Source organism: Lates calcarifer, linkage group LG17 (assembly GCF_001640805.2).
Source record: "Lates calcarifer isolate ASB-BC8 linkage group LG17, TLL_Latcal_v3, whole genome shotgun sequence".
Classification (NCBI taxonomy): Eukaryota; Metazoa; Chordata; class Actinopteri; family Centropomidae; genus Lates; species Lates calcarifer.
In genome coordinates, this window is record NC_066849.1 from 15,256,158 (window position 1) to 15,281,763 (window position 25,606).

The following is a 25,606-nucleotide window of genomic DNA, read 5'->3' on the forward strand; positions in this document are numbered from 1 at the left end:
CCGCCTTCTCAGACCATTGTTTTTGTTCTTATAAACACAACTCATAACTTAGCAATGAGAACAGTGGAAGGATGTGTGCGGAGGAGTCAATGCAATAATTACTGAAAGTTGTTAAATGCCTGGATTTGTTTGCTTACTCTTTGACCAGCAATTTTCCGATCTAAATCAAACCTTTGTCACCTTCAGAGTGGCATTTCTGTGTTTTATGTAGGCAAAGTTCTTACAACTCCTTGTGTGAAAACATTAAACACTAAAAGTCACAGAGAAGGTTGGCATACTTTATGTTAAACAGTAAACTAGTTTGACACATTTGAGATAATTTTGTGCTTCTATTGGCACTGTAAGACTTTGCATATCAGTCAGGAGAGTTGTTGAGTAAGACGTTTTGGGAATCGGTACACATCACATTCTGTACTATCCTCCCACATTTTTTGATCTGATAAAGATAATGAAGGTACATACCAACCACATTAATCTAGTAAACTGGAACATCAGCTTTACCAAAATGTGTTACTTTTTACTGGCAACGAAGTGATCTGTGTGTGTGTGTGTGTGTGTGTGTCTGTGTGTCTGTGTGTGCGCACACGTCAACAAGGGACTGCACTTTCAAAGCTCTTTGTTCCTCAGCTGATTTTTCCGTCCCTCTCCAAGATAGTAAAACAAACACGTCTGGTCCGTTTAGACTACTTCACTGTTTTCCATCCAGGCACAGCATCAAAACAGGACATCACTGCGACTGTGTGTGTGTGTGTGTGTGTGTGTGTGTGTGTGTGTGTGTGTGAGTGAGAGAGATAGTAAGCTTACATGAAGCTTGGTCAGGTGGGAGGGTTTCGCGGAGCAGCTGCTTACTGGGATAAACACACAGGCAGGTGGTTTCCTCTGGGATTTTAAAGACTGTGTGAATGAAACAACCAATTATTTTTATCTTCCTATTCTCTCAATTAATTGTTTGGTCTAAAAAAAAAAAAACATTGAAAAAATTTGACAAATCACAATTGTGCCAAAGTTGATGTCATCAAGTGTCTAAACGTCTAAAACTTTAAGATATTCAACTTCTATTATGTTATGACAAACAAAAGTAGGAAATTCTCACATTCAAAAGGCTGAAACCATTAGATGTTTGGCGTTTTTATCTGAAAAATCGTTAATAATATTAAGACTCATGTTATGATCAGCCAATCAATTCACTGACTAATCATTGCAAGTTAAATGTTTGAAGGCTTTTAGTTTTCAACCGGATGCATTTTGTTGACTATGTGTCGGTATCACTCTCATTCAAATTTTAAATGCATTCACATCTCACGACTGATGATATCTCAGTTCATTACAATCTCTAGTCCTTAAATGCGTGTTTATAATAAAGTTTCTACCTCATGATTTTGTTGATGACATGGTTGTCATGGTGTAACAAGGCTGATAAATTCATGAGACAGTAAAGCTTAGTGTACGTAGCCATAAACGTTGCTGACGTCAGGTTTCTGTGCAAGAAGTTTCAGAAGCGGAGCCTTGGTTTTCCTGGCAGACTGCAATTGGCACCAATATCTGTAAACAGATCTGTATCTCTGCCCCTCTACTGCACTAGCTCAATGGTTTTCCAACCTTGGGAATCCCCTGCTAATGTTGTTCCTGTGTGCCCAGACACTCTTATTTAAAACAACCGGCAGCATAGCAAGAGATTGTGCCTCTTAGCATGAACAGCCTCACTGGTTGAATTTAAAAGGATGTCAACAAAACATTCACACAAACTGTCACAGCTGGTTCCCTGTCTTTGTAGACCAGCATGTATGCACGTCCAACCCTGGCAATGTTATGAAGAACAACTCTTTGTACCAGCATATTTGAGTTTTCAAGTTCAGAGTTCTGAGGCACATTCCAGGACCTGGAATTGATTTTTGTCCTTTTCTTTTTTTTAAAGGAAATTAAAAAGTGTTGACAGCAGCTGGGCAGTTTACGTCACTGAGACTCTCAAGGATATTGCTATCCATCCAGTCAGTCATGGTGTACAGCTTTGCTGTAATGAGTCAAGGAACAAAACCCCTTTTTTGGTGGATTTTCTGCTTGAACTTTGGTGACTTGTGATGCCAGGTGCAATTTCTGGATACAAATCCAAGCATTCCAAGTAAAATGAAATGTTTGGTATTGACCATGCTGTGATTTTTTTTTCTTTTCTAAACCTCATGTTGCAAAAAAAATTGGGGTTGAAATATATTTGAGGATTAAACAGCTACATACGAAGAAAGTAAATTCCTGATGAGTAAAAACGAGTCAAAAGCTTCTACCAACACGTTTACTGCAAAAACGAACCAGGAACCAAAGCATCTGTTAAGCAGGTAAAAAAAAAAGTTATTTCCTGTGGTGCTCAAAATGGAAGTGAGAAATGATAACAACCAAAGAAACTAAATTTGATCTAAGAGCCTGACATATGTACCATGAGACCGAGAGCTAGCTGAATGTGGGATTTACATCATGCCTTAATGGACGCTCATGTTTCACCTTATGAGAGACTTCGATAACTAATAGTATCATGGGAAAACATAAATTGTAATCAGGGTCATCTTTTAACAAACCTGTGTGGTTACATTGTCAGTGTATGAAGTCTTTTACTTAGAAGAGAATCCATCCAGAGTGAGCATTTGTGGAACAATTCCACTACCAGCTTGTTAGTCCAGTAAGCTGGCTTGTTAGCCATTAGCCAGTGTCCAATGGACTTTGTAATATTTTAATTTTTTAAAACTTGTTATTAGTGAGGCATTGTGTGTGCATCCTCTCCACTGGAGTGTTTTCCTGTGTTGAGTGGAGAGGGCTCTCAGCTCCCACTCGGTTTTGGTGCTAATGGACAGAGCATTATGCAGGAGAACGCATCCTCCCACCAGCCACATTCAGAGCACATCCTGCCACTGAAAAGTTCATTATTGGAAAAAATTCCCCATGTCTTTTCTCTGTAGCTGCATTTGTAATGTTTTAAAACCCAGGAGACAAGACCCACTTACATAAGTGTCATAGTCAAAGCCACAAACACAATGAGAGACATTAGCCAGAAGCAAGTCACTCTCTTTATGCTTTGTGTAGCGAGTCTCCATTGTGTGATACATCCCACATATTCTCAGTTTTTGCTCTAAAATGGAATTAAATGTTGAATGTGAAATATTACATTTTCCAGTGGTTAAGCATTTTAGTGTTTTCAGCCAGATGGTTGTGAGTTATGTATCAGTCTCACTGTGACACCCCTGTCTGTCTTTATTCTCATCAAAATGGGGTTTTGAAACTGAGAGATACATTGTTCTTGGAAGGAAAAACTACTCAACACCAACATAATCCCCTAAATCAGTGAAGAGGAAGTGTTAAAGTTAGAATAAACCTAGATTTATAAGATATGCTATGAATTAATTTTAAAGGTCCCAATTTGTAGAAAGTGAGAAAAAGTCTTTTTTGATTATAAAGCAGGTCCAGGTGCTGTGCAAATGCTGTGAAACTATCAAAATGCACAACCCACTGAGAAATGCACACAGCCTGTATTCACAAACTGAGCCATCAGGACGCCCCTCAGCTATGCTCCCAGCATGGCCCACCTGGACCCACCTCCCAGACCTTTTGGTCATTTTAACTTTATCAACAACACAACATCAAACAGTCATTCCATTGATTAGCTAGCAAGCTACAAGCCTTTCTGAGAACAGTTATATTAGAGTCCAGTGACTAAAGTTTCTTTTTCCTGAAATACCAGAGCATTTTAGTTGGGTTCATTTGGCTCATTTCAACAGTGCTTAACATTTTCCTCAGTGGTTGCTATAACCGTTTACATTTACTGGGAGAGTTTTACCAAGCTACAGCAGGCTACAATCCATTACCTGTGGTTGGCCTGGCTGTGCATCACTCAGAAAACAGTCAGCCAATCAAAGGAGAGGCTCAGAAACAGACACAAAATGCCATGTTCTTGCCAGAGCTCCAGAGAGGAGATGCAAAGCTATATTGAGATGGTTTTCGGTACTTAAAACCACAAATATATTATCTCCTTTTAGATATCTAAAAATTAACATAAAAAAGTGTAAAGTATGGGTTTGAATGCTCCTCTTTTCCATCAGTGCTGGAATTTTCTTTAATATGTATTCATCATGTTGCCAAACTACTCTGTGATGAAAAGGACCAGACATTTCATTTCACTCCGTCTGACAGCGAGAGTGTTTTACACTGCTTTCAGAGAGCAGGCTGTTTGTCCTGAACAAAGTGGAGAACACATTTGGATGGGATAGCAGCACAGAATGTCCCCGTCACCTGCTAATGCTTTTCATTCTTTCGCGAGTGAGAGAGAGTGACACTTGACTTGAAAGGTTGGCAGCAAATATTGGAGGCAGGAGACGATGGGGCTGTGAACTGGTAGAGCAGGAGAAGAAGTACTTGTAGGAGCAGTGATCTAAGCTACTGTAAGAGGTTATGTGTGTTGTTTGAGTCTGGTTTGAGTGTCCTGGTACATGGGAACAGAGGAAACTGAAGGCACTGTCACAGACAACAGAGCTGCGTTCTGTACTCGCTAGGTTTTTTGTGCCTCAAAATGAGCATGAAAACAACACGAAAGTATTTGATACAGTATGTGAGAGGTATGTTGTCGGACTAGTAATTGTAAACACATGCCTTTGTGCATCAAGCCTGCGGTTCATCTGTAAACAGTTCCTGATGTTATTTATATAAGAACTTGACTGGAAACATTTTCATGTGTATTTTATGCAGCTGATGATTTAATGACCTCAGTTAAAGTATAATCTAGAGAAAGTTTATCTCACTCCCTAAAATCAAATGAAGTTGTATAGTAGTTCATACATTTTTAAAACAAAACTTGAGGTAACATCTACATTTAAATTTAAAATTGACTCTGGGCATATTTGGTGTGAAATTGAACACGAAGACAGTCATAGTTTTGTGTAAAAATTACTTCTAAACCAGTTGGAGTTATACAATTTAAGTGGATAGTTTCTTTTAGTGGATAAGTGGGTAGAGTCTTTTTAGTAATAAATTCCCTCTTTGTGTTATCATTCCCAGTGGTGGCAGAGAGGTAGAGATCATTTTGTTCTAAAAAGCATGTAACTGCTTAAGATACCACTTAACTGCCTAACACAGGCTGCTGAGGCTTGACTACCTTCAGATAAACTTGGGAATATATTTTTTGCCCCCCATCACTGTTAACATTGCCTTATCTGTCATCTCTCAAAACCAGAATGGTGTCAGTCGTATATTATGTAACTACATGTGGTTCAGATCACTTAGTGCATTCCTATGTCAAAACAGCAGAATGGAAAAGTCTGTGTAAATGTTCCCTTACTGACGATGCTCACTCTGAATGTGTGTCTGGGCACGTAGACCTAGTGTATGTCTTAAAGACGATAAATGCTCTACAGGGGACACAAGTCCCCAGCTACCAAACCGGCAGACTGTATAAAACTGTGTGGACAAGCTACAGCTGGTGAATATAGGTCAGTAATAATATCAAAGTGTGACTCAGAGGATCCACTTCTCCCACTGGATTTGATCAAACTGTACACACAGAGTGGAGGAGAGGAAGAGGTTTCTTCTACTATAGCGAGCATAACTGTTCTACACAATTTTCCCATGTGCATTGAGCTGCACCAAGAGAAAAGGCAGAGCGCAGCTGGTAGAATATTTTTGATTTCTTTTGTTTCCTCATTATTTTTCATATTTTTTTACTGCCTTCCGTCTTCTGTCTCTTTGTGTTTTTAGTGAGTACAGTTTACCATTAATATTTAATCTACCTCCAGCTTGGCCAGTGCTAGGAATAATCTCAATTCTGTGGGGGGAGAGAGAGCGAGAGAGAGAGAGTGTACGCACATGCATGAAAACAGGGAAAATTCTCAATTATCCTTGTGTCTGGCAGAAATGAAACATCATCCCAACAGCTGTTAGTCAGAATATAGAAAAGAGCATTTTGCACTTTCTTGAATACTGCACCACCACCCCCTGCAAAAAAAGGCATAGCCAAAGCTGAGAAACAAGTGGTCTCCATACACTTGATACAAGTTAGAAAACCACAGCAACACAGTAAGAAAACAGATGAAGACGTGATAGCATGTTTTTCCTGTTTATTTGTTCAGTTTTCATCTGTTTTCCCTGAGGAATAAGTTGAGCAGCACATACTGTACATACTTGAACATCAGGGGTTGAATAGACAACTAACAGCTCAGTGCTTACAGGAGGAGAGTGGGGGCATTTGTTCTTCTGGATGCAGCAGGGACCATCACAGCTTTAGTTAAATGAACTGGCCCTTACCCAAATCTCCCTTCCTTCTTTGGCTTTCTCACAAGTGTAGCTTCCTTCCTGTAGCTCAGTATTCTTTGAGCAACTGGACCCAGTTTAGAGACTTTTCTGTTCTACAGACACCTTCACTATATTCTGTTAGTGCCATTGCATCATCTCTTTGCAATCCAGTTTTTTAGAGGTGGAAAAAGTGTGAGATTAAGATTAATACTGAAATTATGTAGTTTGTTTTGCTCTTTTGAGTAAATAATATATCAGATCTGCAGCTTACCTTGATTACATTTTTCATACAACCTGAAAAATACTAAAGGATTGCTTGATAGATGCTGGTATGCATGTTAGTCAAGTGTGCCAAATCATGTCTAACATAACATAAAGCAAGCACTATATATTACACTAGATTAAAGCCTTTCTTGCATTGCTCAAGAAACTTTGGAAATAAGATAATATTAGGAAAGACCTCTTACTTGTGTGACACAATGATTGGCGAATGAAGCCCTGTGTGTCATTTAGCTGCTTCAGAGTCGGTATATTGGCAGAACAGGGTGCTGAGTTGGCACAAGCCTCTGACAGTCCTGGACCAACTCGCTTCCTGTTTTTGGCCAGAGTGTTGTTTGTTCAGCAAACAACTGAAACAGAGATGCCCCTCACTTTTCTAACTGCATGGTGGCAGCCCAAACATACATTTGAGTGTGAAATTTTACCATTGGTGCACAGGCATGAGTTCAGATTCAAATGTTGTTGTAATCACTGGACCAAAAATGTGATTGGGTTATACAGAGGGAAATGAGGCACACATGGTTCCTGACTCTTTTGCACCTACGGCTTCAAGTTATCCTATCATTTTTTAACCGCCTGAAAGATTTTATTTTTTTGCACTATGCTCTACATATCCTACTTAGGTTTGGGTGTCATTAATGGACTGGACATAGGAAAAAAGTAATCCCTCAGGCACCAGAAAGTGGCACAGTCAAATTGGTGTGGGAAGCTTGGTAAGGATAACACTGACTCCTGTTTCTCAACTGGCTGCCGAACACTCCTCTGTGGGTGAACAGTTAATACTCCAGCAGAGCAGGGTTATATAAAATAGGATGGTGCAACACAACTAAAATGATGTCTTCTCCATTGGTCTCCAGCTGTTTGTTCACCATGGTCAAGAAGATTTGCAACTGTGAATTTATGTGTCAGAACAAAGTGTAACTCTACATGAAAGCACTATGCAAATTTACTTTCCCTTTAAATGTAAATCCACCAATTGACTTTTTCCATTTGACCTGATTGTGGTAAACAAGACTGAGTAAAAACCATGCATATGGCTAGACTTTGCACAGGAGTGCTAAATTATGAAATCCTACTGCACCGCGGTGTGTCTCTCCTGCAGGGCTTGCTGACAGTGTTGTCAGTCGGAATTAACACTGCAACACTGATAGTTTCCACTTTAACTGTGCATGTTCCTGTGACAGGCATGCGGTTTTCAGTAAGCAGGCAGAACTCTGCACACAGCAGACGTCGGAGCTAAGAGTGATGGAGTGGACAAACAAAAACAAGTTGGACTCCCTGATGATTTAATACAAACTGTTCATGCCAAATCATTTCAGCAGAGTGATGGCGAATTGGAAAAGTTCCTGTCAGTCAACTGGGCCAGGAAGTTAACTAATGATGTTGACGGAGCTACGGCTAACAACTCTTTCCCTCTTTCTGCAGACACACCTTTTGGCAGTATCGTAAGGAGAACCCTCGGACCAGAGTAGGTGAACCTCCTCCTGACGGCCTCCCAGGCTTCAACAGTGGTGTGATGTTATTGGACCTGGGAGCGATGAGGGCCTCAGCACTCTACAACCAACTGTTGAAGCCCAGCAACGTGGCCAAACTGGCCGACCAATATCGCTTCAGGGGTCACCTCGGTGACCAGGACTTCTTCACCATGATCGGTATGGAGCATCCTGAACTGTTTTATTCCCTGGCCTGTGGCTGGAACAGGCAGCTGTGCACCTGGTGGAGGGACCACGGGTACGGAGATGTGTTTCAGCTGTATTATCGCTGTGATGGACCTGTCTATATCTACCATGGGAACTGTAACTCCCCTATACCAGATGACTGACGTATGTGCTGCACTAATGCTGGGACTGAGAAGGAGTCTGTGACATCTACAGTATAGTTTACGGGAACTATTTTTTTACGGCAGTTTTCCTTTCTCGACCGTGCAGCTGTAGTCACAGACTCTGCCCCCTGCTGGTTAAGGGGCTATCGAAGGGCCCTTCCACACATTGGTGTCCTTAAAGTGCGTTCAGGGTGAAAATAGCCCTGCACTTCAGTAATGCAAGGCGCTACATTAGGATTTCTTCTGGTACCGAATACTTAACACTGCAGAATGGTTTACATCATTATCAGGAGGAATTTTGCTGCCCTCGAAAACTATTATAGTGGTAAATTAGTTTTATGTCGCAAAGAGCTCTTGCATATCTGTGATTGGCGATGATGTTACACTGAATTACAGCAAAAGTTTTTTCACAGGGCACTGCTTTGGCACCACAGCTGGGTCAGAGTTGCCCCTGTTCAAATGAATGTGGGGGCTTATGTCCATATGAATGAATGATGCCCAATGCATCATGCAGTCGTTGTCAATTTGAAGTAATTTCTCTTTTCATTTGCTATCCAAGTCCACTATCCACATACATTACACAGAGTGGTGGAAAACTGATAATCCAAAAGGAATTCATGTTGCTAATAGAGCTGCACAGATTAGATCAACAAAAAATTAACCGGCAACTATTTCGATTATTAAATAATCGTATGGGGAAAAATGCCAAACATTCGCTGGTTGTACCTTCTTAACTATGAGAATATAATGCTCTTCTGTGACTTGTATGATAAATTGTTAAATATAATTATTTGGGTTTTGGACTATTGATTGGATAATCCTAGGAAATTATACAGGCTTTTTTTTTCTTAAGTCCATAGAGAAAATGATTCATCAATAAATCAAGAAAATAATCAAACAATTAATCATTAATGACAATAATTGTTAGTCGTCACCCTAATTGAGATATCTGCAGTTAATATAAAGTCAGCAAATGTCATTCTCACTCTGTTTCCCTGCACTTCAAGCTTTCCAGTGACCCAAGTTTACCCCGGTAAAGTGAGATGAGGGCTAATCTGGTGCCATTTACTTTCCACCTCTGTGGTCTGTGGAAGAAGGGGGGTGGGTGTGGGTGTTGAGGGGGTTAACACCAGTAGACTCCCATCTTTCCGGAGCCATGTGGGCACAGGACACAACACACTGCCAGACACATCTTTCTGTAGGTTGGAAGATATCGAGGGGGAAAGGTGGAGGGTGGAGGAAGGGTCAGGGAGATAATGGTTAGCAATGATGGCACTGATAGCTGTTGTTGGTGCCCTTGCATTTGCGGTTTAGCTGAGGCCAAACACACGCCTCAGGAGGAGTGATGGGTCCGGGACCGTGACTGCAGACACTGACCCACTTTTGAGTTTTTTCTTGCTGTGCTCACTGAATAAACGCCCAGATTCAAAGAAATGTCAACACTCAATATTCATCAGTCAGGAAATTGTCTGAGGTGATGCACACTTACACACGTACGCACAGTCAGGGCAGAGCAGCTGAATGCCCTGCGCCATCAAAGAAAAGCGACCACAGACACTTGAGAGTAAACATTATTCCAAATCAATAAGCTTCTCCTGAATTCATCCTGAAGCTGATCAGTATTTTTATGCCTCTGTCAGAGCAATACTCTTTAGTCTTTCTAGCTCTAAAACAAATTGTTAACTAGAAAAAGGAGCGTAGAATCAGAGTGAACATTGAAAAATAACTATTCTCAATTCTTGACTGCACTTTACAACTTAAAACCACATGCTTTATCATCAAGGGTTTTGTTGACTAGATGATGGCTGCATTTATTCTGCTGGCTTTAATATTAATTGTTTTTTGGCTCATTAACTATAACGTGATTGATTCCATGCCCTTTAAGCACCAATTGGTTTCCATTTCTTTCACTGCTAAAACTGCAGGGTGAAAGTTGCTCAAAATAAGTAATCCATCACAGCTAGCACTTCTTTATTGCTGCTTTTTCAGTACATACAGTAATAACATTGCATTTCATTCAGAAGTAAGGACTAATTCTACATAGTGTTGCGTTCAGGGACACTCCAGTATTCCAGAAAGTAAACTCATCTGCTTATAACAACTGCACAAGATTAAGTATGTATTTGAAAAGTCCAGTCTTAAAGGAAAGTAGTGCCCAGATATAAACATTGTGAAAAGGACTAATGGAGTTTGTCACATCTTAAATGAAAAAGCAGACTTTCAAATTTACCACTGTCAGAGCTTATTTCTCCACAGCAACACAGAGGTTACAAAACATTCCCTGCTCAAAATCGCATCACTGCTTTGACAAATAAATGCAAAGTAAATAGTGCAATACATTTTTCAATGTGATAGATTACAGTGTAATATTAAAATCAGAAACATCTTTGTTGCATTGGTTGGCAGTCATGTAAAAATATTGGTGTCTTGTAGCTAAAGGGCTAAACCACTGTTATTATTTAATTTGTTTTTCTTTTTGTGTCTTGTCTCTGTTTACTGTTTGTATTCATTAATAGTGCATACTAACACTGAGAAATCCCTTAATGTAGAATTTCCTCATTGAAACTGGTGCATGAATTGAGTGATACTACTGAGTAATGCAACAGAAACATTTTTTTTTTTCTTTGGTTTGAGTTTAAGTCCATTCAAAACACATCAACCATCAATTTAGAGTGCCCAATTGCTGCATGTGTTTTTTGGTTTGTTAGTTTTGAAAGTGGGAGAAACTGAAGTGGCCATGAGAGTTCAAATCCTGCCCCATATCCAGGTAACTTTCCACTCCACTGGTCTCTGGCCAGCAGAGGCCAGTTGAGCAAAATTCAGCAAAATCTGCTGATTTTGCTGAATTTCTTTAGGCTTCATCTTCAGATGATCTTTGAAAGAGGCGGCGATGTATTTTTCAATTTGTGGATCTCTCAAAATAAGTAAAGAAAGCATGATGTCTGCTCCATCCCAGTTTTTGCACAGGCTGTTGAAAATGGCCTTGTTGAGGTGTTTCATCATGTCCGGGGGTAATATTAAAGTCTTCACCCTCGACTTCAGCCCATATCTTTTCAGACAGACCCTTTATGATGGTTTCTGGGTTTTCAAAAGTGCAGTTTGCCTTTGTTTTGTCAAAGACCCAGGAAACTAGCTTCGCAGCAATGATCTGGATGAGCTTTTTGTGTTTTTTTTCACCCTTCACTCTTGGATCTTCTTCCTCTTCTTCGCGATTGGCACATGTCTCTGTGTCTGCTACAGCGAGGGATGTCACCCTGTCACTGTGGGTGTCAGCCTGTGTGTTAAGCCACCGCTCCATTAGACAGAGGAAACGCCACACTCCGGTGTTGATGTCAGCAGACACGAGTTGTGTAGTGGAGTAACAACCACTCTGATCCAAGATGAACCCATCCCATTTGATTCTTTGACAGGCTTTGGGTGCATCTCGTGCATGTAATCGTTGAGGAGATCACCAAGTTCTTTTCTGAGCATCTGGACTTTTCCATTGTTAATGTCCTCTATCCATTTAGATTCACAGACCTCATTCTCTCCTTGTTGTTTCTCACCATCTGACACTCCAGCACTGACTGCCTGCCTTCAGCTTCTGGGTGGTCAAAAATGTGGCCTTTAGTTGTTCTGCAATGTGACAAATTAATGCTTGGGCAAACTGCTTTGCAACAAATGTCACCTTTGTTCAGACAGAACTGGTGTTTGGGTGTTCCTGCAGCACCTCTCTCTTCCAGGCTCTTAACTTTGTCCACAATCACCTGAGCGATGTTATCTCCCATGGTTTTAATCTCCAGGAGGGAACCAGATTCCAACTGCTTATGATCATAGTCTGTCATATAAACTCTGATATTTCTCTGACCTCCTTCTTGATTATCACCAGCTTTAGATATTGAAGCCACAAGACTGTCCCTGTCCTCTGCTGATCCTTTGGAGACTTTCTCCTGGGTTCCAACGTTTTAAGTGTTTTGAGCTGACGGTATGGACCTGTGTTGCTCCCACTGGACAATACAGGCTCCTCAGACATGGCTACAGTGGTGCTCTGAAGAGCCGTCAGAATGGACAGTATGAGGTCCAAAAGAATCTGTACCATCATGATCTTTGTGGCATCATCAGGTTTACCTGATTTCAGATTTTGTTCCGATGTGATCCTTCTAAAGAAGGACTCAACAACAGGGAGTAGAGTGTCCACGCTCACCTCTGGTTTCTTCTCTGTCTGTGGACTCCGAGTTCTACTCATGATGGCTAGTTCTGAATCACCCTGTGAATACTGTATTCCACTTATCGTTTTATGTTCTGATCAGCTATCTTTGATGCTTCGAACTTGGCTTAGTTTTCACAAACTGTTGTGTGTGAAGAGTGTGTAATGTGGATGAATGTGTATATATACACACACAGAGTTTTGGATGTTACATCATACACACACACACACACACACCATCCCCAACTCACCACACCACACACTCTCTTCCTCTCGGCTTGGTCTGATTCCAAATGAATTCTTTATTTTGTTAATAAATATTTCATGAGTAAAATAGTTGGTTATCAAATTTTATTTGGCATTAATTCAAAAGTGTTAACAGTGTGATAAGAGTGATAACATGGTATAAAGGCGATTTTGCAGGTATATGAATACAGACGTGCCTTGAGCACAAAAAGTTTGAAAACCACTGCATTACAGGGTTTATGTATTCTTGCCCCTTTTAAACACACAAACTCTAATGTGTATAAATATATATATGTTAATGGAAGTAGGTAGAGATTCAAGATGGATGGCAACATGAATGATCTGGTGTAACTTAATAAATGTTACAATGACAATGTGCCCATATTTACAATATTAACCTATGTTCACCCTTTCACACCAACATAACTGTGAAAAAAATGCATTTGCTGTTGGTGTGAAAGGGGTAAATGACTGTTGTCAATAAGTTGAATGTGCAGTGATATTTTTTAAGGGCTAATAAATGTCTGAAAATAAATGTATAAATAAATGTTCCATCTCTCTTAGAAAGCTGTCGCCAGATTATAAAGCTGCTTTGTTCAGTGTTAAAGACTCGAGGTGATGTGTTTCTTCCATGACAAAAACGAATGTGAAAGTAGTTTTACACGACCTTTTCATAGACAAGCTTCCACTTTGTTACCTGTGTATGTTCAGATTTCCTAAATCAATTATATGATTACTTTTTTTATGATGTTCTATTAAAGACAAAAACAGAAGTTATTCTCTGTTCTCGTTTCAGTTGTTAAACAGGTCACAGATGACATTTTTGCTTCTTTGGGTGTGAATAGGAGGGAGAGCTGACAACACTCCCATCCTCCTCATGGAAAACAGGACACTTTTAGTCGCTCAAGGGTTACAATGAGATGGTTAAAATCAATGTATATTAATAGGGCGCCCTCACGTTTCTCATTATACAAACCTGTGGCTGTGTTCTTGTTTATCTGCGACAAGCTAGACATGACCTATATCTGTCACTCAAATCTGCCAAGGCAGGCAGCAAACCCTTCATAGTCAGAGAAACAGCATCAATCAGCCTTGAACCCTGAATGTGCGGACATTAAAATAACCCAGTTTACAAATGAAACTAAAACGCATCCTGTATCAAGATGTGTCAGAAAATATAACGATGATTCCTGCAGTGCGATGAAATCAGATTCATTTTTCGAGAGAAGCCCTAGACATGTGTTGACTCACGTGTCTGTGTAACATTTACATTCTTTTCAGTGATGTTTTCTCGCACAACAGGTTGTGTACATTATAGAGCGTGTTGTGGGAGGTGAGGAGAGAGCTGGTTCACGCATTTTTAGCTCTTAATGAGCAGCTTTACCCGACAGCTGATTTTAGGCCCTGGTGACATCAGTAAGACAGCACCTCAGATGTGAGAATTTCTCTGTTGGGGGCGTTCACGTCATACAAGTACCCTTGACTGCATGGATATACAGGCATTTTAGCACAGGTGAGCAAGCAATAACATTTCAACTCTTCATCCCAACAGAGTGCATTAACAAAGTAGCTTTTTACACTTCCTGACTCCTCTGGCTGTTTGAATTTCCAGCGCCTGGCCTTGTATTACAGCTCCTACACTGATTAAATTATATTAGGCTGGGCATAATAACCCTAGGCCACCCAGCATATTAGTGTGCTGTGATTTCTAAAATCCCTCAGCCTGGATTCATCGACAAACACTTTGAGCACATTTTACCTTCAGGGCAAGCAGCAGAAACAGCAGGCTGGTATAGATTTGATACAGGCGGTAGCACCGATGTCTCATCCAAGAAACACAAACAGCTCAGTCCAGAGCTTAGAGAGACTCAGAGTGTTTCTCTGCAGCTCTCTTTCCTTAAGACTGGCAGCGAAGCAAAGACAAAAACACTCTGCAGAAACTATTGCTGCTGTAACAGCTAATCATGGGTGACTCACTAAATCGGCCCCACGTTCAAAGCCAACAGAAGTGTTGCATGATGGTACTCCTACAGACGTGCACACAAAGAGAACAGCACATGGACACGTGTAGGAGTCTACCTACACTTGTGCGTATGGCAACAAGTCAAAAACGAGTCGCTGTTGGTGTTTAAACAGGTGACCCGTTTACCCGGTTTTTGTCAGCTGACCACTGGGAGGTGAACAGTCTGCACTTCCTTGGACAGTAAATGTGCCAAGTGCCTCTACTGCTGATTAGCTGGGAATGCACTGAACCTATATAGTGCCTCGCTTTTAACACACTGAAACTTTTTATATTTTTGGCACTGCTTGCAGACAGCACAGATACAACATGAACTTTCTTAAACTTTGTTCATCTCGTAATTCAGAAAGCATTTGCCCTGGACTATCTCTTTCTTGTTGGCTGTGAATGTTCTGTCTGGCAATTTGATGCTTGGCTAATTTAACCACATTTTATAGCAATGATGACAGTATTTTTTTGAGGCAAAAAACAGATGTTGCACATTCTTATCAAGGTGTTGAAAGTCCACTACAAAAACATATAGAAATATATTCAAACCACCTTAAAAAAACAAAAAAACAATTAAATTTAAGGTGATTAACAGTTTGGAATAGCACTTATCAAATCTGTTATGATCCCTCAATTTTTTTCAGGTCGATTTATGTGGTGATGGAGGAGCTTTTAGTACTGAGGGAAAAACACTGACTACATCTTCTATGGCTGGTTTGCATTGACTCATTATATGAGTCTCTTCAAATATATTTTGAAAGCAGTCCCTCTGAGTCCTTCTATTCTAATACAACAGTCCTGCAGTAAATCCTCCCTTCTTAAAGGTTAATGTTCAGGTTTTGTTGACATTGTGTTTAAGAGGTGTCAATTCAACAGTGTGATCATTTTAGAGTATGTAGTCTGTGGTGCTGTTTAACTGCATTGCATTATACGAGAGGTGTGTCTATTATTAAGCCTACCCTCGTGGATTTGAACGGGGTGGATAAAATAATAAGAATGCCTGTCAATATGATGCGATGCAGTTATTAAAGTTACTCATTACAACTAAAACCACACTTTCTGCTGCCAGCAAATGCTCCAAATGCCCAACCTCCAATTGAAAGGCATATTTTTAATCTTTAATGGACACAAACTGTCTCCCTCTGCTTCCAGTCTTTGTGTTGTTCTAGGCCAAACACAACCTGGACCAGACCTGTCTATTTTCATCTAATAGTTTCAGGTTTAAGGGCTTTTCATGCCAGAGTAAAATTATAGTCCATAATTTTTACAGACATCAGTCTGGTGTAATTTTTAAAAAAGATTTATAGGAGAAAAGAAAAAGTTAAAACAAACCTCCTCCTGTGCTCTGTGAATGTCCTCCCCCTGGCTTCTCTTTGCTTCCTCTTCTTTTAGTTTCCTTCACTGCAAAAGGACAAAATGAAAGCTTGATGAATTGTTTTAGGCCAAAAGGTAGGACTTAAAGCTTGCATGTGATATCTCAAAACCTTGATGACATTGACTACAGCTGGTGATTTATCCTGTCAAGTTTTGATTGATTCACATTTTTGATTAGAGCCTGTGGAATTTTAGTTTGTTTTGTGTTCTAAAACATCGAGCATACCAACCAAACAGTGCGAGACTCTGTGTGCACAACAGTGTGCTGATTTTTGAAATCTTGTTTTCAACTTAAGTGCAAGTGTGACTCATCGTGTAAAAATGACTTTGCAATCCCAGTCTCTATTGGCTATTAATTTCATGTGCCATTTCCAGCCATGGTCTGACTCTATCCCCCTCATGCTGTGCGGCAGCCCCAACAACACTGCCATCTTTTACCAATGCATTGGATTCACCTTTACACAGTCAATATGCATTCAAGAGACTGCCCCAAGAGCTGCAGAACTCCTATTATTTCCTGACAACTCAACAGTCTGCCAGCAATGGCTGATATCAAGTTGAATATCAGCAATCAGAAACAATGTATGCTGCTGCTAAGGCATAAAAAGCTTTCTTGTGCCTGTGGATCCTGTGACTTCAAAGAAAAACTTACTTAAGAGGAGATTCTCAACTGATTCAGTGAGGGCTACTTAAACATAGGAACATTAGGACTTTGTGTGACCAGCAATCATGCCCATACACATGACTACATTAGCTGGGAAAGTAGTTCCGCAAATCACAACTTTGTACCGCCACCTTTTAAGTCTACAGAGAGTTCATATTTGATGTACTCCCTGTGTCCATTCCTGTTTTTCATCATGCTGCCATCTTCACATCCTGAGGTTTTTGCATATGCATAAAGAGTGAGGCACAAATTAACATGCACTCACACACTCCACCACCATCTGTGGCCTTCAGAGATTGCTCTGTTTTCCACCTCTCAGTGTCAGAACAGCTGTAACTTATAAACAAGAGGGGGGATTATAATGACAGCAGAGGGTCATTTTGTGAGTCACCAACAGATGAAACATCAGCTGAAATGGCACTGCTCGAAATTGGGCCACTGACTATCAACATAATTTCTGAGACTCATTAGTTTAAGTAAATAGCAGGCGAGACTCATGTGTGTGATTTTGAAATGTATCTTATACACACTGAGTTGATGCTCTTATCCAGGCTGACATTGACTGACTGTGACAGTAGAATAACCTGAAATGTGTGGGTGAACAACAGAAATAACAGGATCACTAAAAAGTGAAACCCCTGGCAAGAGATGAAACAATATACCTGCAACCCAGAAAGATCCTGTTTTACAGAGAAGATCTAGGGTATATAATATAGCTATACTGTTGATACTATAATATAAATATATTATTTTCATCTGATAAACAAACGTATAACCTATAATCCATATATTTTCTGTGGAGACTTGGAGGTTTGGTTTATTATTTTAGATTTAGGAATTTGGGAAATACACTTCTGCATTCTCTTGCAGAGAGTTTTAAAGAGAGGAATGATACCACTCTCCTGTCTGTAGAGTAAATATGAACTTACCACCAACAGCACTTCACTTATCTTAGCATACATACTGGAAACAAAGGGGCAACAGCTAGCCTGGCTCTGTCCAAAAACAACAAAATCCACCTACCAGAACTTCTAAGGAGGGCCACAACTTGTCATTGTTACATTTCAGTTTTTATCCAGATTAAACAGAGATATAATGTGTAATTAATCAGCTTTAGAGCCATGGTTGGTTGATTTTCTTAGCTGCATACTGTCTAAGCTAAGCTAAGATAACTGACTGGTGGCTATAGCCTCATATTGAATAGACAGATATGAAAGTGGTAATGATCTTCTCATCTAACTCTTGGCAAGAGTTCAAATAAGTGTATTTCCCTAAAATGTCAAACTATTTCCTCAAGGGATGCAAGTGTATCAGCAAACTTTGCTAACTTAGTAAATACATTTTAATATAGGCTGGTTTACACACTGACTTGGTGATTTGGAAGATTACTCATTATGTTTGGAGCAGTTTATAAGTAAAAACAATTCAAAATGATTTGTGGGTATAAGCAGACAGATGCTGACACTTGACAAAAAGCAGTCAAGCAGTTAAAAACTGGCAAAAAGCTCCATTTAGAAGGAATTAGGTCAAGATTAAGTTAACTATATTAATTTTATTTTACTGATTTACTTTTTTAAAATAAATTCTAAACTTAGATTTCTTTGAATTTCCTCTTGTGTGCATCTGTCCCCCCTCTTTTGACCATTTATGTTTCAGTAGTTTGTAACTCACCTGTAAAGCACTTTTAATTGCACTAACTGAGCTCTTAACTGAGATAATAAAGTACAGAATAGTCTTCTTTAAGTGCTTACTGATAGTCCTGTACTGTCATGCCGGTTTAAATACATTATGTAACATGGGGATTTTCACAGCCTATAGCGGGAGGTATAAAAAAGGTTTCCATTGAACAGAGTATAGAATAAATCCATTGTGAAATAATGTGTTACCAAAAGCCTTAAAGGGAAAATGGATTATGTACATACAACACAGCACAGTCTGAGTTCAGTAACAGGAAGAACAAAAACCCTTGAGACATGTAAGTCCCTTTTTCTCATATGCACTGTATGTTCAGTTTTCAATCATGTGAATGACACAAGATAAACTATGTGAGATCAGGCGGGTACAGAGGATGGATTTGGGTGGTGCGTCACGAACCACAGGGAACACGCCGCCTCACAATGAGATGGGACAGTGAGATATATGAACAGACTGTCTCAAGAGCTACACCTAGTCATATTACAGCCATTTATTCACAAGATATGGAATCACAATGCCTTGTGGGAAGATGCAAACTGTGAACACTGGCTGGGAGGCTGACCCACATAATATATGGTTTCATCTAGCAAAAATTAGGTCTCTGTGTCGCCCTACTTCAAAGTCCACAGGGAGAAATGTCCATGTTAACATCTAATCTTGCATTCAGCTGCAGAATCTGATTTAAAATCGGAGGTGGCGAACTATCCTTAAGATGGGGTGAGTCTGACTGAATTTGTCCCCAGTGCACTGGAGTTCTCTGATTTTTTGTTCCTCATGCGTAAAATAAATCATTTCTTGAAATAAGTTAAATAAAGCCAGTATCTGTTAATCTGAAAGCAATTTAACATGTCGGCCTCAGGTCTGAATAACCATCTTGGACCCTCTTTCCCAAAAGCATCTTAAGGCAGTGATTATCATCAGTACACTTAAAATAGGACAACGATGATCTCAGTCTGAAGATGTTTTTGGAAACTGGGCTCCTGATCATATTTCTTTTAAAGTCACGACAGCAATCTTACTAGGTGTTTTAGATCGCTGAATGACTTTCAAGTTTGGGCAGATGGAACAAGTTTGAATGAATGTAGTCACACTGCCGGATAGGCACATACAGGACTATGATGTTCAGATGTAGGAAGTTAATGTATAATCTGCCTACCAATAGTGACAGCCTATAAAATGACACTGAAAAAATTGGACCTAAACCCAGACGTCATTCGTAAACAGCAAGTTTGACTGCAATGATCTTCATGTGAAGGATGAGATAAGCAGGCAGTTTGACGGGACAGTAAGGGACACTGATGTCATACATTACTTTCCGTACTGTCTCGTTTTGCATTCAGTACTATTATTGAGTGTTCTGAGGGTCTAGTCCACTAAATGAAACCTGACCAGTCAAAGCAGATGACCACCCACCCTTTCTGCCTTTAAAAACTAAGCTTTTCCTTTCCACTGTCACCTAGTGTTGTTCATGACAGGAACTGTTGAGTCTCTCTTTGTAAATTTTAGAATATAAAGAGTACAGTCTAGACCTGATCTATATGAAAAGTACCTTGAAATAATTTCCATTGTGATTTGGTGCTATATAAATAAAACTGAACTGAATTGAATAAAATTGAAACTAAATGTACTTTTTGTGTAAATTCAAGGTCTTCAAACTTATGTCATGCCACCTGTATACATAACTCACAAATCACAGTAGTAATTTGAAGTCTTAAATTATGTATTATATATTATATGTCTTCCCCTGAATTACTAATTCACCCCTCAAATTAACCGGGGATTAGCAGTCTCAACAGAATCCTCACTGATGCTCAGGTTCTCCGCAAACTTCCTTGGAAAGCAGCCAAATCTATCCACTAAATCTTACATTAAACCCCAAGTCTGTTTGCTACTGTATACAGTAAAAGGACAATTCCTTGACATGAGTATCTCTGAATGAACTCCAAGTTTATCCCTTCCTTGCCAGCTTTGGCTGCCAGGTTCACACATGCTGCTGAGGGTTAATGCATTTCAAAACACACAGTGAGAGTTGTTTGGTTATGGAGAATCTCAATGGACCACTCAGGTGCTGCTTAATAATAACAGTCTTGTTTAGATTTTGGACTTAGATACAGTATGTGGATGTACTTTGGTTTAAGCCTTAAAACAATGTTGTGCAATCTTCTGTTCACATTCTGCAGAAATATGCGATCATTTAAAGAAAAACCAAATAAAATCACTTGAATTCAGTTGCTTTGATAACAACTGATTAGCTGACCTACTTATTCTACCTTATTCTTATTCTGCTTAACTCTGTTAAGTGTTGTCAGTAAAGCCTGAGGTCATAGTAGATGTGACTGAGCAGAAAATTAAGCTCCCATAGGGCTTATCGAACAATGATTAAATAAATAAATCAATGACCAAAGAACCAAATGAGATTACAGCAAACTGGGCAATACTCTCTCCTGCAAAGTCAATATCTTTGATTATAAGATGCTTTGGGGAATTTGTGTTGCTGAGAGAGATGTCTGGTCTGGAAAATGGCAAAAGCAACTATTTCATAGCTAAAAGCAGGAGTCAGCTGAGTTCAGTCTCGAATAATCTTGACTGACGTGACCTTTACAGCTCTAATAGGACATCAAGGTGTGAATGACCCAGATGTAAAAATGCCAGAGACAACTAATCGGTAGAGCTGATGAAGTCTCGTGGCAGTGAAATGTCTTGTGTCTGTTGAGTGTTCCCTGATGGTTGTGCTCCTTTTTGAGTTTTCAGCACCTGAGCTGCCAGTCACCTGACAAGACATAAATATTGACCCCATTTTGTGGTATTTTTGTTGGTAATATAACGTCTGATTGTTATTGAGGCCACACAGATCACTTCTGGCAAGATCATAAGATGGTATTTATGGGAGCTGGGAGGAAGAACCGGCCAGCAGGTGTGTGTGTGTGTGTGTGTGTGTGTGGCCAGCTTTAATATAATGCGAAAGGACAGTGATGCTTATAAAACGACTTTACTGCTTTAATACTGTGACTACCCATCTTTCTCACTCATAACACATATATAATGAGGCTCTCACATACGTGGGTACACACTGCGGACCACGTAATCACACACATACACACACAGGCATGCACATACATACATTGCTTTTATCTTTCACAGGCTTGATGATGGAAATACTCCGGAGACTGAGATGAAAACCAGAGGGAAAGGTAACGATAATAAAGCTCTGATACATTGATCCACTCTGCCGTCTGTGTGTCAGGCAGGATATAAGACACAAACAGCAGACCCCATAAGTAGGTCAGTGTGCTACAGTACATGCAACAGGCTAGCAGCGGAGAAGCTCTAGCGGTGATTAACAGCCAGTCAGGCCCTGCCACTGCATACATTAGGAGAATGACACACAGTATAACAAGATGTAGGTGCTCAGTTAGGAGACCCTCTGTGGGAGATTCATCACAGATCTGCTGGGATGGCATCCATTGGCATCCATTTCTTTTTCAGTCAATTCAGAGAGTGTATTTTCTTCCACATTTAAAAACTAGAAACCCTTCAGTGTGGCCTGCAGGATAGTTTAATAAGCAGATGGAGACTGTCAGTCAACCAGAAGCTTTGTGTTTAAGTGTCATGACAGTGAGCAGCTGCCCTGCTAAAGGCACTGAACTCCCTTCAGTACAAGCAGTGCTGTTCTGTAGATGACCTCTGACCTCTCACTATCATGTGGAGAAGGGCAAACACAAAGGCAATTCAAGGTCATTCAAGGTCCCCAGAGGATAAATCCTAATGACTTTGGTGATCCAATAACTTTTCATTTAAAGCCACTAATTAAAAAAAACATTCTTTAACTCTTTATAACATCATATAGCCAAACTGAATGACAGAATTCACATCAGCTTTAGCTATACTTTAGAGGTGCTAATGTAAAGTTTTGCTATTGCTACATAGCCAACGTTAGCATTAACAGTCATTTACTTACTAGTCTGGAGGAAATGTTTTGTGTTCAGCATCAAACTTCATTCCTTTAGTTGTCATGAGCTGTCTCCAGCGGTGGACAGCAATGCCAATTTTAACTCTTGTCTTACATTGTCTTTTCATCAACTCCTTTCTTTGCAGTCGAATGTAGTTTCTTCTCGTGTTGGACTGAGAGCAGACTGGACGCTACAGTGCTTCACTATTGCCTCTTGAGGTACAAACTGGCATTATGAGATGTAACAGGCTGGCGCTAGCAGGTTAGCATGCTAACTTCAGGACATCTCCACAAAAAAATATACATATTAGTCTTTGACATAATGTAAAAACTGTTATTTCATCACATTCTATTGTTAATTTTAGTTAATTTTGTAATGTTTTAAACTCAGACACTTACGTATAGCACCTTTAAAATCAATCCTTGCCTTATTATTATTATTATTTTAATTATTATTAGTTATCCTAATGATACATGCTAAACCTAAGAATGTTTACTGTATATACAGTGGTTGGTAAAACATACGCAAATGCTGGCATGCTAACATTACATTTCAGCTCAACTACGTGTGGAGCCTGGGTACATCGGAGGCTGATTGTAATGAAAGAAAAATTATTTACACTTGATGATTCACCTTTACTTATGTAACCCTTTACCCTCCACTCTCTCTTTTAGAAAAAGAGCAAGAGCAAGCAGAGTCGATTGATGAGAGCATCGTTATAAGCCACCATCAAATGACAGCATGCCCTACAGGCAGTCTGTGTGTCCATGGCTCTGTCCTCATTCCTTGGCCCAGATGGCCAGCGTCCGTGCCCTGTGTCTCTGCCAAAGCAGTGACTCACTGGCATTTATGACAGAGGAGTCAAATAATCAAAGCCTTCTTAGATGATGTACATGCTGTTCTCAGACTGACCTCACTGACAGAGTAGCATCTTAATCACAAGTTCCTTGTATACACACAGGACGTCAACATGAAAGATATGACAGTATTAGCGACAGGGTGACAGGGTAACAGGGTGATAGGGTGACAGGGTGGCTGGAGATGATTCTGACTAGCTCTGCACTTTAACCAGAAAGGAGTTATAGAATAATGCATACAGAGAAAGAAGTTGTACCTACCAAGTCCAACAGGTTTCTATAGATCAGAATCATGAACACACACGTCTATTCCAGTAATTACTTGGATACAGATACACAAGAGGAACTAGAGGAGTAATATGCTGAATGCACGAATATTGTGTAAACACTGTACATGATATAACACATCTACAGAAGTCTTAGCTGATGCTCTTTAGTGGTAAACATTATTTTAATGATCTAGGTCAAGTATACTTGCACAGTGAATGTATCCAACAGGGGGGATGTTGATGGACATATTGACTGATGAATGACTGAACAGTATAGCCTCTTGTGTATGTAGGAATTTCTCTATAACCCTCTCCTAAATTCTACACACATGCAATAGTTGCTTACCTAGAATAGAAACCTCCTCAATCAAGCCCTAGAGCAAAGTCTCATTCATCACAGCTGACTTTGACTGGCAGCTCTGATTTTCTGAGGTCACAGCGGTGGCTGCTCACCTGTTGTCAACATGCGGTACTGAAAATTGTTTTGACACTTGCTATGAGTTGCTCCTGCTAGATTTTAAGACCAAATTATTCTTTTTGTGCTAATTACAAAAAATATATATATTTTTCTAAAGATGATAGATGGCACTCAAAACACTTATTCTCAGATTAGTGTTTGTAAATGCCACAACTAGCAGAGATGCCAGAGATGGAAAATGTTAAAGAGTAGCCACAGCTATATTTTTCGCTCTCCTTTTAGCTCTTTCGCTCTCCTGTTTTGGTCAAGCTAAAAGATGCTAAAGTACTCCCCACAGCTAAGATGCACACCAGGTTTGGTGATTATTCTTAATAACACTTCCACATTAGCTGTAGCTTCATCTTTCATTCACTCTGTTTTTCTCAGTTTCTTTCTCTCTGACTCTCTGACGTGACTGACCCTGCATAAAATTACCGATGACTAAGTATTTGTGTCATATCCAGTGACCTTGATAATATGCCACTAATGGGTAGCAAAGGAACACTCACTGGCATACAAATTAAATCAAAATCTTGCACTCTTTGCCCTCTCTTTCATTTATATCACTTAGACACACGCAAACACACACACAAAGCATTTCCGTTAGGTCTGACGTGGCACTTGTCAGCATCACTTGATTCTTACAGAAAGCAGACACGCTGAAATCCAGTGCCATCTAATCAAGACAACAATCTGACATGGTCTAATTCTCACTCCTGTGTAGTTTTACATCCTCAAATAACAATTTATCATATCATATCCTTTACATATAAATACACCACACACCACATTTACATCTACACATTTTCATGCACACACAAAGATACAACACACTCACCTGAGTGTTGTATTTGCAGATCAAACGACCTGGTTCCATCATTTGATCTATGCTTCTTCCCATGTAGAGGATATCAAGCAAAACAGCCACTGCATGAAAAAAACAATACAATACTTCAGTTCTGTATTATTATTATTTTTTCTTTTGGTTTATGGGGCAAATCTTTGCCCAACTCCAGGCTTGTTTATGACTCTGAAACACTATTTTTAGGTAGGTAAGTGCCCAGTCTAAAACATTTTTTTCCCTTCCTATCTTGGGGCATGGAATGGGGTTACACAACAATGTGGGTCACATTACTCACTTAAAATGGTCTGTGCCCTTTATGAATAAAGAACATTTATGAACATCGGAGATGGAACAGAAAGGCCACAAGTGACACCAAACCTGTGAATGACGCAGAGAGAGAAAAGGGGAAAAGGGCAAAAATATATATATAAATAAATAAATAAGGAAGGGGGTGGGGGTGGGGTGCAAGTGAACAGCTGATTAAAACCTCTCATGGTTGAGCTGATGATGAGCAGATGCAAAGAGAAACATGCCTTTTTGTGAGGAATTCATGCACACACACACACACACACACACAAGCACACAAGGCCACATGTAAAGGCTACAGAAAAAATTAATTTCTCCTGGCAGGTGGAGAGGTGTTTTGTTGTCTCTGCAACTGAAAAGCATCAGCCTTCATGAGTTTGACCCA

At 39.8% G+C, this 25,606-nt stretch overlaps 1 protein-coding gene and 1 long non-coding RNA gene across 4 annotated transcripts in view; one reads left to right on the forward strand and one right to left on the reverse strand.

The window, feature by feature from the left end:
* The window catches only part of xxylt1 (xyloside xylosyltransferase 1), a 32,258-nt gene extending 18,684 nt beyond the window's left edge, over window positions 1–13,574 (forward strand). For all 3 annotated transcript variants that reach the window (XM_018673130.2, XM_051077269.1, XM_051077270.1), the window contains exon 5: window positions 7,969–13,574. In XM_018673130.2, coding sequence (XP_018528646.1) covers window positions 7,969–8,365 — 397 coding nt within the window. In that variant the 3' untranslated portion in view covers window positions 8,366–13,574. The remainder of the gene's footprint in view (window positions 1–7,968) is intronic.
* LOC108881259 (uncharacterized) lies at window positions 576–24,974 on the reverse strand. The gene is made up of 3 exons (XR_001960602.2): window positions 24,910–24,974; window positions 16,138–16,206; window positions 576–894 (listed from the first exon to the last, which is right to left on the reverse strand). It is a non-coding gene; the product is annotated as an uncharacterized LOC108881259 (long non-coding RNA).
* Between the last annotated feature and the right edge of the window lie 632 nt (window positions 24,975–25,606).